Here is a 13,164-nt window from a genome sequence, read left to right on the forward strand (position 1 = left end):
TATAGCCCTGGGGCTGCTAGGGGACTAGAGACTTTCCAGAAGGGTGTGCTGGCCGCCGCTGCTGTTAGAATGTGAAGCACTCAGAATATTCCAACCAAGCTTCTCCCAGAGAACCACTTCCTCCAGACCCCTGGGTAACAAGCTGAGGGTCTCCCAACCAAGGGGACTGGCCTCAGGCGGTGGCTCGAGGACTGACATGCGTGACCGGGTTACTCCATGAGGAATGGCCGGTGCCTTCCCGATGAACGGAGCGCCTCCTCCCTACTCGAGCCATCTGCATACCCTCTGCCCTCTCCCCTGCCGGGGCAGGGCCGCCCAGGGTGAGACCCAATGACGCCGCTCTGTGCACACCCGGGCTCCGGGGCACCTACCTGCAGATTCTTAGGGACATGTAATGGGAAGCCTCAGGCGACGGCCCTCCCCTCGGCCAGCACTTGGCCTTTAAACTGGGGCCCCACTGCTCCATGCGAATGAGCAACAGAGCCCCTCTGGCTGGAATCAACCCAGGACGGTTCTCCCAGCCCGGAAGCTCTGCTGAAAGTAAGTGCAAAACAAGGGCCTCATACCACGAATTTCCCTGATTAAGAATGGAGGGCACGCTGACCTTTGTTCCAATCGGCTTCCTGCGCCCAAGCAAGAAAACATTTCGGGTTTGTATCAACTTCCTTAGTTTTCCTGCCAACCTGGGAACCACTGCCCTTATCCCAGCATCGTACGTTTCCCACTCATGGGGCTGAGGTGCGAAAGCAAAGGTCTGTTTCATGCTTGTAACGTTCGCGGAGGAGAAACAGGACGGCACTCTCCTCCAGGCAGGACAGAGGCTTACTTTCGGGCCGCTCAGGCGCTGGGCGTCTGGGGTGTACTGATTTCCCTCGGGCGCTCCTTCTGCAGGCAGGCCACTCACCTCCTGGATGACCTGAAGGAAGAGAAAGCCGTCAGCGGAGTCGCCCGCTGGCCGGTACTCACAGCCAGACGGCAGCTGGAGCCCCTGGAGGGGGAGCGGCTGGAGGCGACAGGCGACGCACAATTTCCAAGGGACGGAGACCCTGCCTCTCACCCCTGGCACCTGGCCCGTGACCGGGCAGCCTGCGGTGGGGGCGGCCCGTTCCATGGGCCCGCTCCCCTGCAGACACCCCCCCACCCATGTTCCGCTGGTGGCCGCTTTACCGCAAAGCCTAAAGATGGCCCAAGCCACCAGCCCTCAGCTCTGCCAGCCCCCTCCCTGCCCTCATCCTGGGCAGGATGGGCCGTTCGGCCGCGGGTCTGATGAAGAAGTGCACTTGTCAGCTGCCCCCCACCCCCGGCTTTTCGGGAGCCATGGAGCTTGCTGCGGAGAGCCTCCACGCTGCTCAGGAAGCAGGCCTGCCAACGGCCTTGGTCCGGCACTGGCTGTCCATCGAGACTCACCTGTCACAGTCCACCCCCCCGGAAGGAGCCTTTTAACTGGGGGCGAGGGGGGGTGCTGGGCTGGGGGCACCAGGGTCAGAGGCGGCTCTGGCCACTCTCAGAACCGCTGTTCTGAGCCCGGAGCCACCTGGGGGGTTTCCAGAGGGTCAGAGCCCCGGGCAGCCACCAACAGCCCTCTGGGCTCAGCAAGAGTACGTTCAGAGACCCTCCCTTTTCGGTGGCCGCTTAGAGCAGTTTATAGAGACAAGTTCAAAATGCGAAAAGCCGAAGAACAAAAGGAAGAAGGGCGGTGGGGACGGGGGAATACACAGCACTTCTCGCCTCTCCCATGGACGCCAGTTCGGGACGCTGGTCCACACGGCGGACCAAACGTGCAACGTGGTGTCGTGGGAAGAGGGCAGCACCGGAATCGGCCCGCCAGCTGCGTGATCACGGGCCGAAGCTTCAGTCACCACGTCTGTGGGATAGGACGACACCGACACCACCGGGCGGCTGTGAGGACTCGGTAAAGGACTCGGCACAGGCCAGGCACGTTCATTACCATCCTCATTAGCTGGGGGCTGGATATGCGGACCCCTTCGCAGGGGAAGCACGCTAAGCCTGGAGTCCAGGCTCGAGGGCTTCTCTGGGGGAGCCCTGCCTTGTGCTTTCCTTTTCTGGGGTTCTCATCCCATATCCGCATTTCCCGTTCACCGCCACCTACTGTCCCTACAGCCAGGCCCATCTCTGTGCTCACCTGACCAGGGAGGAGAAGGGCCTCTGTGAAGGCCCACAGAGAGGCTGTGCCTTCTGAAAGTATTCTTGTCTTTGAAACCACCGGCAGGGGTCTCAAGATGAGGGCATGAGAGTTGGGAAGGGAGGCTGGGGTCAGAGGAAGAGCAGGTGAGTGTGAGCAGTCAGAGGAATAGCACTGGGAGCAGGAGTAGCGTGTGTGTGTGTGTGTGTGCATGCACGTGCGCGTGTGTGTATATGCATGCAAGTGTGTGTGTGTGTGTATCTGCAAGTGTGTGTGCATGTAAGTATTTGTATGTACATGTGTGGATGGGGTAAAGGGCAGCTATGGTGAGTGCGCCTACACTGGACATGCATCAGTGTGGCCGTGATAGAGGAGGTGGGGAGGGAAGGAAAGAGGAAGGGAGGGAGGGAGGGAGGAAGGGGAGAAGGGGGGAAGGAGGGAAAGATGGAAGGAAGAAAGGAAGAAAGGAAGGAAGGGGAGAAGAAGGGAAAGGAAGGGGGAGGAAGGGGTGAGTAAGGGGGGAAGGAGGGAAAGAGGGAGGGAAGGAAGGAGAGGGAAAGGGTAAGGAGGGAGGTAGGGGGAAGAGGGGAAGGAAGGAAGGGGGAAAGGAGGGGGAAGGAGGGAAGGAAGTGGTGAAGGAAGGGGGAAGGAAGGGAGGGAGGAAGGAAGTTTGGAAGGAGGGGGGAAGAAGGGAAGGGAAGGGGGAAGGAGGGAAGGAAAGAAGGAGGGAAGGGGGAAGGAGGGAAGGAAGGAGGAAGGAAGGAAGGAAGGAAGGAAGGAAGGAAGGAAGGAGGAAGGGAAGGGGGAAGGAAGGGAAGGGAAGGGAAGGGAAGGGAAGGGAAGGGAAGGGAGGAAGGAAGGAGGGAAGGGAGGGAGGGAGGGAGGGACAGACCTCTCTGGCTCTGGTCTCACCAGGGGTCCTGCTGGGTCTGGAGATCCCTCTGCAGCTGTGGGCCCCTTCTTGGTGCAAACCTCATACCTTCTGGAATTGTCATGCTTATTTGTCATATGTACCGTGTATCTGTAGGCAGAACTGACCAAGGCCATTTGTGATGGTAGAATACAGGGCTGCGGTCACACAGCACCAGGTTTGAGACCAAATCCTGCCACTCACTGGCCAGGTGACCTCGACTGGTCATCTCCTCCCTCTGAGCCTTAATCACCACCCCTGCAAAATGGCAGTATTAACATCGCCCAGCGCCCCCCGCCCCCCACCCCCAGTGTGGTTAGGTGGGTTAAGTTTGCCAAGAGCACATGGCCCATGGTAAGTGCTTTACACGTGGTTGTGCTGTCGATTCTTCCTTAATAAGGAGGCTCGTGGTGCCTCTCTACAGGCCAAAAGGCAAACGAGTGTCCCCAGGGGCCCAGCTCCAGGCCCGGCAGCAGGGTGCCGTGATCCCTTCATTCCGAATGATGGCTACCACCTGGAACACGGAAGCCCTGGGAGTTTGAAGGACTGTAGATCCTTTACCCTTGACAATGGCCATCCCTTGTAGAAAAAGTCAGGGAGGCAGAACTGAGGAGCCCCTGGGGAGCCCGCAGGGGAGCAGGCCCGTGTCCCCCCCAGCCCAGTGCCACCCTCACCCTGAGCCACTGCTCTGCTTGGTCCCTGCTCTGCAGGCCGAGCACGATCACGTCGGCGTTCATGGGCGTGATCTTTAGCTTGTGCTCCTTCTTCCGCACTTGCTTCTCCTTGTGGATGACGCTGCTGCCCACCAAGTTCACATCCAGCTGCGGGCTGTGGTCCTTGGAGGATTTGTAGCACTAGAAGGGAAGAGAGACGCTCGGAGGCTTTGCCAGGCCTGGTGGGGTTCCACAGTGGAGGGGCCGCGGGCACAGCAGGACCCCCGGGACCTGGGCGCTTCCAGCAAAACCAAAGGTGCAGACCCGTGGCCTCGAATGTCAGCAGCTCTTGTTCTCGGCACCAGAGCGACCAGGCTGATTGTCTCCCCTCCTGCCCCCTCCTCCTTGCCAGTCTCGCCCAGGGATGCCCCAGACCCCGCTTATCCATGCTGCTCGAAGGTCCCTGTAGGCCTCAGGTTGCTCCTAAAAACATCCTCTGTAGCCAACTCTCAGACTTCTGGCTGGACTCACTCACTTCCCCGCCTGTCTACATTTCTTGCTTAGCGCCCTCAGGAAGGGGGCCGTAGGGAACCGGGACTAAGCTTCGTATCTGCTTAGTTCAGAAAATGGTGTGTTAGTGAAAAAACACGGGGACTTGCTTCCCCTCCCAAAATACTTGGCCCCTCAATTTGTCACAGGTGTAAAGGGAGTCCTCACGGGGCTGCTGAACAGGCTTACCAGAAAGAACATCTGCACAGAATCGGGCATGTTGTGAGTGGTGAATTAAGGGCACTTATAATGATTCCAAGGAACTGCCAATTAGGACATAAAACTGTGAATTTTAATTTGGAATCACAGGAAACAGGGCTGTGGTCAGAGTAACAGCTTCTGATTTCTTTAGGGGTTTTGTCTTATAATCAGTACTTCAAAATACTGTGACTTCTGAGACGATGCCTCTCATCCTAGTGCTGCACAGGCGAGTGCAGTAGCCAGAACTGGTCAGTCCTGACCGTGCAGCAGGGTGGGGTCAGGATGTGAGGAAGGAGCCCTCAGGCCGAGGGGACAAGATTCCTGGAAACCGTCTACGGGATGGGATTGGGGGCAGGGAGTGGTAACCCCAGCCCCCTCTGAATGACAGATGAAGGCTACTAGACCCTTTTAGTTGAGATAAGGCACTTGCGTTCACGCAAAGTTCTGCACACGATTTTGGGTTAGGAAGCGGAGAAAGCCTCCAGACATAAAAGGCTCTGACCGCCTAGTACCGGGGTCCATCTCCCCAACTCCCCCAAAGAGAAAAGACCGGAACACAATGAGAGACCCACTGACCAGGAGCCTGGTGTCCTTGACGACGCATAGCTGCTTGGCCCACTGTCCCAGCCACTTCTTGCGCCACAGGAAGGCACAGATGCGGGCGTCGCGCATCAGCTCGATGCCGGCCTCAGGCGACGGCCACTGATAGGGGGCCGACTTGCCCTTGCTGTTTTCCTCTTCGTCGTAGGACTCGTAGGAGCTGCTCACTGCCTCTCCGTCCTCTGCAAGGAAGAGCCACGGGGTCACGGACCCATCGGGCAGGGGCCATTCCAAACGTGCTCCGTCCAGGAGGGAGGGCAGCAGGCAGGGGCGGCCAGCAGCCTCCAGGCCGCAATGCACCTGCCTCTCTGTGCCCTTGAACCAGCCTGACAGCCACCAACCACAGACCTGGGCAGGCCTGGCCCCAGATGTCCTCAGTGAAGCTTCCTGGATGCTGCTTCTGGCCACAGACACGTAACTAAAACCAGGAGTCTCTCCCTTTTCCTCCTCAAATCTGTCACCCCAGACTCCGCAGAAACCTCCGACAAGACACTGCCCACAGGCGACTGTTCATGCTTCACAAGGCCAGTGCCCCCCCCCCCGCCCCCCGGGGCCTGTTTCTTCACCTAAAGGAAGAAGCAGGGGGTGAGTCTAGCAACAGGCATTCTATGGGCCGCAGGAAGGGCTCACCATCTGAGCCCAGGCTGGACACATGCTGAGCCTCCCACAGCCGCCTGCCCAGCAGGGCCTGCTCTGTCCCTGGTCTTGTCCTGGGAGTGGGGGGGTGGGGGAGGTGGGCTATAGCTTGTTAGGGTGAAAGAAACCGCAGTCGGAAATGGCTCTGTGGGGAAGGCCGGCCGGCCCCCTCAGTCGCAGCCCTTTCCCAAACCCACTTCCAGCCTCCCCAGACTCTGCTCGCTCTCCCCCGCCCACTGCACACCTCCCTGCACAGACGGCCCCTTCTGCTGGCTTCCATTCCTACCCTTCCTCCGCCTCTGGCGACCAGCCCACCTCACGCGTGTGTTCCGTTCAAGAGAATCCCCAAGCTCACCAAGCACAAACTGTTCGATTCTGTACACGCTCCACGTGCCTCAGTTTCTGTCCTCCCCCCGGACCCTGCGAGAGTTGCTCTGTTCTCTAGGCCTCGCTGCGCTATTCAAGATCAACAAACACTAGGTGAAGGACAAAGTCAGTAAAACCCCAAAAAGCAGGACACGGAGGAAAGAGAATCTCAGGATCTCTGGTGCAATCCCTGCCTCGGCACGCAAATCCTGTCTGTTGGAATCTCGGTGCTGCGCTGGCCTCTGCTTGATTTCCCCCCTGGATGGGGAGCTCACTATCTTATGAGCACTGGATACCTCGTTCTATTACTGGGTAGCGATAACAGAAAGTCAGGCCGCTATCTACTCCCCCGGGACTTCTCCAGACATGCTCTGGCCCTTTGAGTCGCAGTGAATACACCTCCTCTACCCTCCCCCTGATCCCCTTTGGAAAAAAGTCAGCCTGTGGGCCCATAGCCTTCCCTTCTGCAGAAGCCCCTTCTACCATCTGCATAGCCGGGGTCCTACGTACTAGGAAAACAGCACCACCTCTGAATTAAATCATAGAAAAACGGAATGAGGCCACGGCCACAGTTATTCCAGCTCCAATGCCAATGAAAATGTGCTTTACTATTCCTAAAAACAACACCGTCGGTATTTTAACACCAGCTTTCTTTAAAAGCAGTGTGGTACTACTCCCTTTCACATCGTCATAAAAACGTGGCACAGTTCATAATTTCACACCTATTAAAGAAGCAAAGATTGAAAGCCGTGGCGCAGCCAATGGGAGAGCCGAACTCTCCCACTGCCGGTAGGAACATACAGGAACGCGGGCCTCTCCGAAGACTACCCGGCAGCTTGTTGTTTTGTTTCGAGAGCCGTAAAAACACCCGTGCCCTTTGACCCCCACAATCCCAGTCCTGGGAGTTGATCCTAGGAAACTAGTTTTTTTTTTTTTTTTTTTTTTTTTTTTTTAAATAAAGAAGCGGAGGGTAGGGGAGGTTACATGCATCAGATATTAAATCCAGGACCATTTACAGTCAGCAGAAGGAGAGCAGGGAGGTGGGGAAGCATGACTGCATCCACTCTGGAGCATGCTCTGTGACAATCATCAAGGAGAACTCTGAAGGCAGTCCCTAGCCCAGTAAATAGGATCTAAGTAAGAAGGCCCAATTAAACTGATATGTCCGAGCTTTTATACCCACAGCTCGGTACTGAAAGGCAACAGGGAGAACTCAAGATAGCTGATTTCACCAGGTGGGAGGAGCAGGGTGATTTTACTTGAAAAAAAAAATGTCCTCATGGTCACTGCGGTATTATCTGTACAATAAGTGAAGTAAGAACGATACGATGTCACTGGGATGCCTCTTTCAGTAGCAAAACTTAATAGAGGGAGGCCACCGAGTTTAGCACGAAGAAGTGGGCCGAACCCCCTCACTGGTTGTGCTTCTGGGGTCCCCCAGATGTTCCGTGGAAAATTCTAACACCTGTCCATCCACTCCGGGGCGGTCTGCGGAAGCTGAGAACAAACAGCAAATCGCAGTAGCTCAAACTACCTGCAGCCGCACCGGGGGAGCTTGGGGCAAATGCACTGTAACTTCATTTATCTCTAAGAGCGATCATAACACGGCCGTGAACGTGGGGCAGTCTTAAAGCAGGTACTTGGCTTCCAGGGGTCACGGGACGAACAGGAGTGACAGGCAGGATGCTCAGACGATTCCATCCCATTTCTGCACCCCTGGGTGGACTGCACCCCAGCATGTGCTGCTGGAGGTTTTGGGGAACGGAGGGCAGAACCACCACGCGGCGTTCTGGTCCTTCGCCCACGCATGCGGATGCCAGCTGTGGAAGGCCGAGTAAGTCTCTCCTTCCGGAAGGACGACACATGCCGTGCACATGCAGGACCCATGCACAAGGCCCATGCGCAGGGCCACCCTCGGGGCATGCATCCTATTCCCTGAGAGCCAGGCAGCAGGCACCAAATCACTGGCATTCAGCTCTGGGGACAGGCAGTACCCAAGGTGATCGTGGCGTAAATGACTCCGTCGGGCACCTGGACCCATCTGGGGATTCCAGTGGGCGAGAATCCACCACAGTGACCTGTATGAGATCCAGAAGCACAGAGAAAGGCAAGGTGGAGAGACACAAGCTGAAGAGAGGGACAGACCCAAGCGCGGAGGGTGACACAGAGAGACCCAGTTGTCCACCACAAGCCAGTACTTCCCCACTGGAGGGGTGGGTTCTCAGGAGAGGCCCTAGCCCGACCCAGGACATCTTTCCTCAGCACCTTCTCATCCAGAGATGACCACGTAAGTACTCGTCACCAGTGGGAGGTGCATAGAAGGCCCCTCTGGCTGGTACTTTTAAGAAGCACGTAGGAATCCTCTGCTGTCTCTTTGCAGAGGATTCTGTGGCCTTAGAGGGTGGCTCAGCCCACACTGGAAGGCGGCTAAACTACCTGGTGAGCAGTGATCCCCACATAGGACGGTTCACGAGAAACAGACGTGTACTGTGTCACCATAACCTGGAAGGGAGGTTATCTGCTCCAGCAGCTGCCAGGTCCCCCACACGAGACATTACAGGCCAAGTAGCTGATGTCTCGGGCAAGGAGGCCTGACCCTCGTATCTCCTGCACAGGCCATCAGGGCGCTTACTAAGCTGTTACTCGGAGAGAGGGACCTGCCCCATCAGAGCCGGGTGGGGACAGTGCTGATGAAGCAGGACAAGAGCCCAAGCAACCGCTCTCTCGAAGGAAGTCCGCAAAATGGCTGGTGGCCAATGAACCAGGGCAGGGGGCAGGGGGCAGGGGGCCAGAAGTCACTCCTCCCGGTGTGACCAGCACGTGTCACCGCTCAAACAGGTGCAGGGGAAAACAAGCAGGAAGTGAGGGCAGGCCGGCTTTCATATGCCGGTGATGCCCTCCCTTCGCGGCCCGTGTGACCAGTTCTCCCCAGGTCATCCCCGGTCCTTGTCCCGGCACGAGAGGACAGGCCGTCGGCATTCTTCCTGCGCACCTTGCTGTGTTCACGCCGTCCCCACAGGGACGCCCCGGTCCCAGCTAAGACCAACCTGAATTCACAGTCAAGAGACAAACCCCGACAAGCTTGAGCCCACTTGTTGATGACGAGGTGTGTGTCTGCCCCACAGACAGGCCCGCGGGAGCGTCTGGGAGGCAGGCCCCGGCTGGCACGGGCCACACCCCGGAGAGCCAGGCTTGCGAGGCTCAGAGGTGCTCGTCACGGTGAGTCACAGCTTCCTCCTTCCACACGCATGAGGATGGCCACGCCGCACCGTCGGCTTTCCTCTGGAATCACAGCCCCGCCGGAGACGTGGCAACACCCCACACGCTCAGCGGGTTCAAGCTAAGTGATGCCCGCCCACAAACCAGGAGAATAAAATAACCTCCATCCAAACAGGCCCTCACCTCCCACACAGTTCCTGGGACCGGAGGCAGTAGGTAAAGTGTGGAGAAGGATCCGACGCGGCTCCAAGGGACCCGTCCCATGTGATCTCTGGTCCTGTTCCTTACGGAGCCGACAACACCCCTCTCCAGCCAAGTTCATTCCCACCACCAGGGACCCTTGCCTCTTGCATCTGCAAACTGCTTTGTGCTCTCAAAGACCTTTCACTTATCAAGGAAAGGAGCAGATTGAAGTAAGAGGGGGGAGCGAGAGGGCCAGAGTCCAGCTGCTCAAGTGAGTAGGCCCGTGATACTCTTCCTTCTGGAACTTTTGGGACCTTTCTGTGCTAGCGAATCCCTACGCCAAAGCACTTTTTTTATTTATTTTGAGAGAGTGAAAGAGAGCATAAGCAGGGGAGAGGCAGAGAGAGAGAGGGGGGGGGGACAGAGAATCCCAAACAGGCTCTGCACTGTCAGCGTGCAGCCCTACGTGGGGCCTGAACTCACAAAACTATGAGATCAGACCCGAGCCAAAACCAAGAGTTGGACACTTAACCAACTGAGCCACCCGGGCGCCTACCCCCTCCAGAGCACTTCTGATCTGAATCTCCCAGGCTGAGAACCACTGGCCAAGGCCAGAGGGCTCCAGTGTGAGTCCTGCCCCTATGGCACAGGTCACCTTAACTCCTAAGTTAGGTCAGACACTAAGTAACCCTCCAAAGGCTTACAGTCTCATCAGAGAGAAGCCAAAGTCCTCACCATGACTGGCTGACTTCTTTACCCTTGCTCCAGCCACACAGGCCTCCTTGCTATTCCTTAAACATGCTGAGAGCCCCCCCCCCCCCCCCATCTCAGGGCCTTTGCATATGCTACATGGTCTGGAAAGTTCTTCCTGGAGGTCTCTGCCTTCCCCACATTTCATTTCATTCAGGAATCAGCTCCAGGTCATGCTGTCAGAGAGGCCTTCCCTGTTTAAAATAACACCTTCTCCTGCCCCAACCCAGCCCCTATGCTTTCCATCCTAACACTGTATTGTCACCTGACATGTCCCATGTTTATTTGTTGTCTGCCTTCCCTCACAGAATCTAAGGGCTGTGACTCTGGACTGTCCTGAGCTCTGCTGAGCTCCTGACTCCCAAAAGCATGCTTGGCACACAGAGTGAGCACAGCTAACTATCAGGCCAACGGAGAGCCCCAGAAACAGCTCTGGCTCGGCCGGACCACATCCCCGTTGCTTACACGTGTCCCTGGACCGACCCACCTCTCCTCCATCACATTTCTGTGCCAAAGCCAGCACCGTCCAGATGGGAACGGCATCAGACACAGGAAACCAGCTCACCGTGGATCATCCCACGCCTCCTCGCAGGCGGCCTGGGTCTGCTGGGAGCTCTCAGCTCCCCACCAGAGCAGAGGCCCAATGCTCTGTGGCCAGTTCTCAATTCGGGCCACGCTCTCTGGGAACAGCAGCCCAGGCTGCCCGCGGCTTCCAGCACTGGCATCTGTGCAGGAAGTGACTGGACCCCCTCCGAGTCCCAGCCCTGGCCCCGGGGTGTACCGTTGAGTGATGTGTCGTATGGCTCAGCCTCTTCATAGTAACCCTCTGGAGACTCAATCTTGGGGACGGAGAGTTGCTTCCGCTCTGGAATCTGTGGTATGAACAAACAAAATAAACATACTCAGATATGATACACTGAGAACAACTTGGAATTAACCCTCTGGGTGGAAGGAGGGGATTCCAGAAGAAGAAGAAAACCATCTGGTTGGACTTCAAGTCGGCTGGGAGGGAGAACGTGCAATGCCGTGGCTCCCGACAGCCACCACGTCCGCTGGTCTGCTCCCAGAGAAGGGCTGTGGGCGCGTTGCTGAACCCCGCGGAGCCTCAGCTTTCTCCTCTGCAAAATGAGGCTCAAATCCGCCCCGGCCCCAACACACACACAAAACGGCCTTGTGTACGTGACATGGAATGCATACAGACATCCAGATCGTGTCAGGCCGCTGTGGCTTCTAAATAGCATCTACTTTCGAAAACGACAAGGGCTGATCAAGTACACACGGAGGAAGGTGACCCGGGTTCTAAATCCTGAACTTTCACCATAATAAGTCCGACCACTCGGATGGATACGGGGTGGCTCCTGTGTCCAAGCTGCAAGGGAGGCGTCCGGATGTCCCAGAGTCAGTCCTGACAAAGACTTCACCAGGTGGTGGATGCTCAGGGCTCCCGCTCACGTGTACGGTGAGTCATGTCCTCTTAGACGAGGTCAAAGTTCTGTGGGGACCCGGAGGGCGTGAGGAGCGTTTACCACCACCGGGAGGACACGAGCTTTGAGTGGAGTCTCAAAGATGACCCTGAGCTTCTTACATGGCATGAGGACAACTGGAGAGGAATAAAGAATATACCCAAACGTGCAGAAACGTGGAGCGTGCAACTCTGTACTCCTCCACTATTCTGTACTGTAAATGGTTGGGGAAAGCCCTTGTGCTGGGCATTTGGGGAACTTCGAATGAAAGCAGTAGAAAGGGGTGGGGGGAGACGGAAGGAGGGCGGCCAACGGAAAGACCCCACACGGCCCTGGGAGATGGGCCTCTGGACCTCGGAGGGACTCCCTGTCCTGCCGGCAGGAGAAGGGGGAGATCTAGAAACCCCTGCCTCTGAAACGAGCTCATGAAAACGAGGGACTTATCACAGAGATGGCTCCCCAAGTCTTGGCCCAGGAGATGGTGGGAGAGCGGTCAGCCTGGGCCGGGGTCCCCACGGTACGGGACTCGGCATGGGCTGCGAGAGCGTCCGCCCCCCGCCTCCTCCAGGGCAGAGCAATGATCCTGCGGCTGCTTCACCAAAAGCAGCATTCCAGAGCCAGGTCCGGTGTGGCCTGGCACCTCATATGGACTCTGGAGTGAATGTAACTTGGTTGCAGTCAGGGCTTTAGGACTCTGTAGATTCAACTGACGGGATGTGACGGCCTCTCCCTCACCTTCCCTCCCGATAAACGAGAATAAACCCAGGGTTGTCTTGAGACGAAACGTGACGGTGTTTCCACAATGCCTGGCCCGTATCAAACATGAGGAGGCTGTCACCATCATTGTCTCGGGGCCATCCACGCCCTGGGGGGGGGGGGGGGGGCTGCAGGAAGCCGGGTCACCGAACCACCGTCCGACAAGCTGAGGCAGGTCTACACGCAGAGGGTGGGCGAGGCCAGGCCAGAGTGTGGGTCCAACTCTGAATCCTTCTAAATTCACCTGGCCTCACATCAAGATCCAGAGGTCTAAATTCACCTGGCCTCACATCAAGATCCAGCAGATACAAGATCCAGAGGTAGGCCTCGAGCAGCTTCCAGCACCCGCACAGGTGCAAGAGGCAGAAAGGTACAGAGCATGAAAAGAACAGAACGTGCTCTTTTCCGAAGCAGATCGGCTGCTGCCCTGGGCCCGCAGATGCGGCTGTGAGTGGCACCGGGTCAGGCTCCTTCCCGAGGGCAGGCCAGGCACGCTACACACGGTAGCTGCCAGCGGATGACCTTTCGTGTCTGCTGCCACAGCCTGGTGAGTTGTCTCTGCTCGTCTCGGCCATTCCCGGCCCCTTGGTCAGTTTGAGAAAGGGCTGCCCGAGACCCAGCCGTGGTCCTCGAGAGCCAGCTTCCTGGGGTCCGAGGGGAGAGCATCGCCTCCCCTGAGAAGCAGCAAGGTCCCTGCAGATGGGTCCTGGAGCTCATGTTTCCTAAGCTGGCCTG

General features: G+C 57.3%; 1 protein-coding gene across 12 annotated transcripts in view; it reads right to left on the reverse strand.

Annotated features, from left to right (window-relative positions):
* The window catches only part of AFAP1L2 (actin filament associated protein 1 like 2), a 99,581-nt gene that overhangs the window by 16,023 nt on the left and 70,394 nt on the right, over positions 1-13,164 (reverse strand). For all 12 annotated transcript variants that reach the window (XR_007145267.1, XM_047824805.1, XM_047824801.1 and 9 more), the window contains 4 exons: positions 10,992-11,082; positions 5,033-5,238; positions 3,728-3,907; positions 827-916 (listed from right to left, as the gene is read on the reverse strand). Coding sequence is in view for 11 of the 12 variants with exons in the window: in XM_047824805.1 (XP_047680761.1) it covers positions 827-916; positions 3,728-3,907; positions 5,033-5,238; positions 10,992-11,082 (567 nt within the window). In the remaining variant the exon portion in view is untranslated. The remainder of the gene's footprint in view (positions 1-826; positions 917-3,727; positions 3,908-5,032; positions 5,239-10,991; positions 11,083-13,164) is intronic.

This window comes from Prionailurus viverrinus, chromosome D2, assembly GCF_022837055.1.
Source record: "Prionailurus viverrinus isolate Anna chromosome D2, UM_Priviv_1.0, whole genome shotgun sequence".
Taxonomy (NCBI): domain Eukaryota; kingdom Metazoa; phylum Chordata; class Mammalia; order Carnivora; family Felidae; genus Prionailurus; species Prionailurus viverrinus.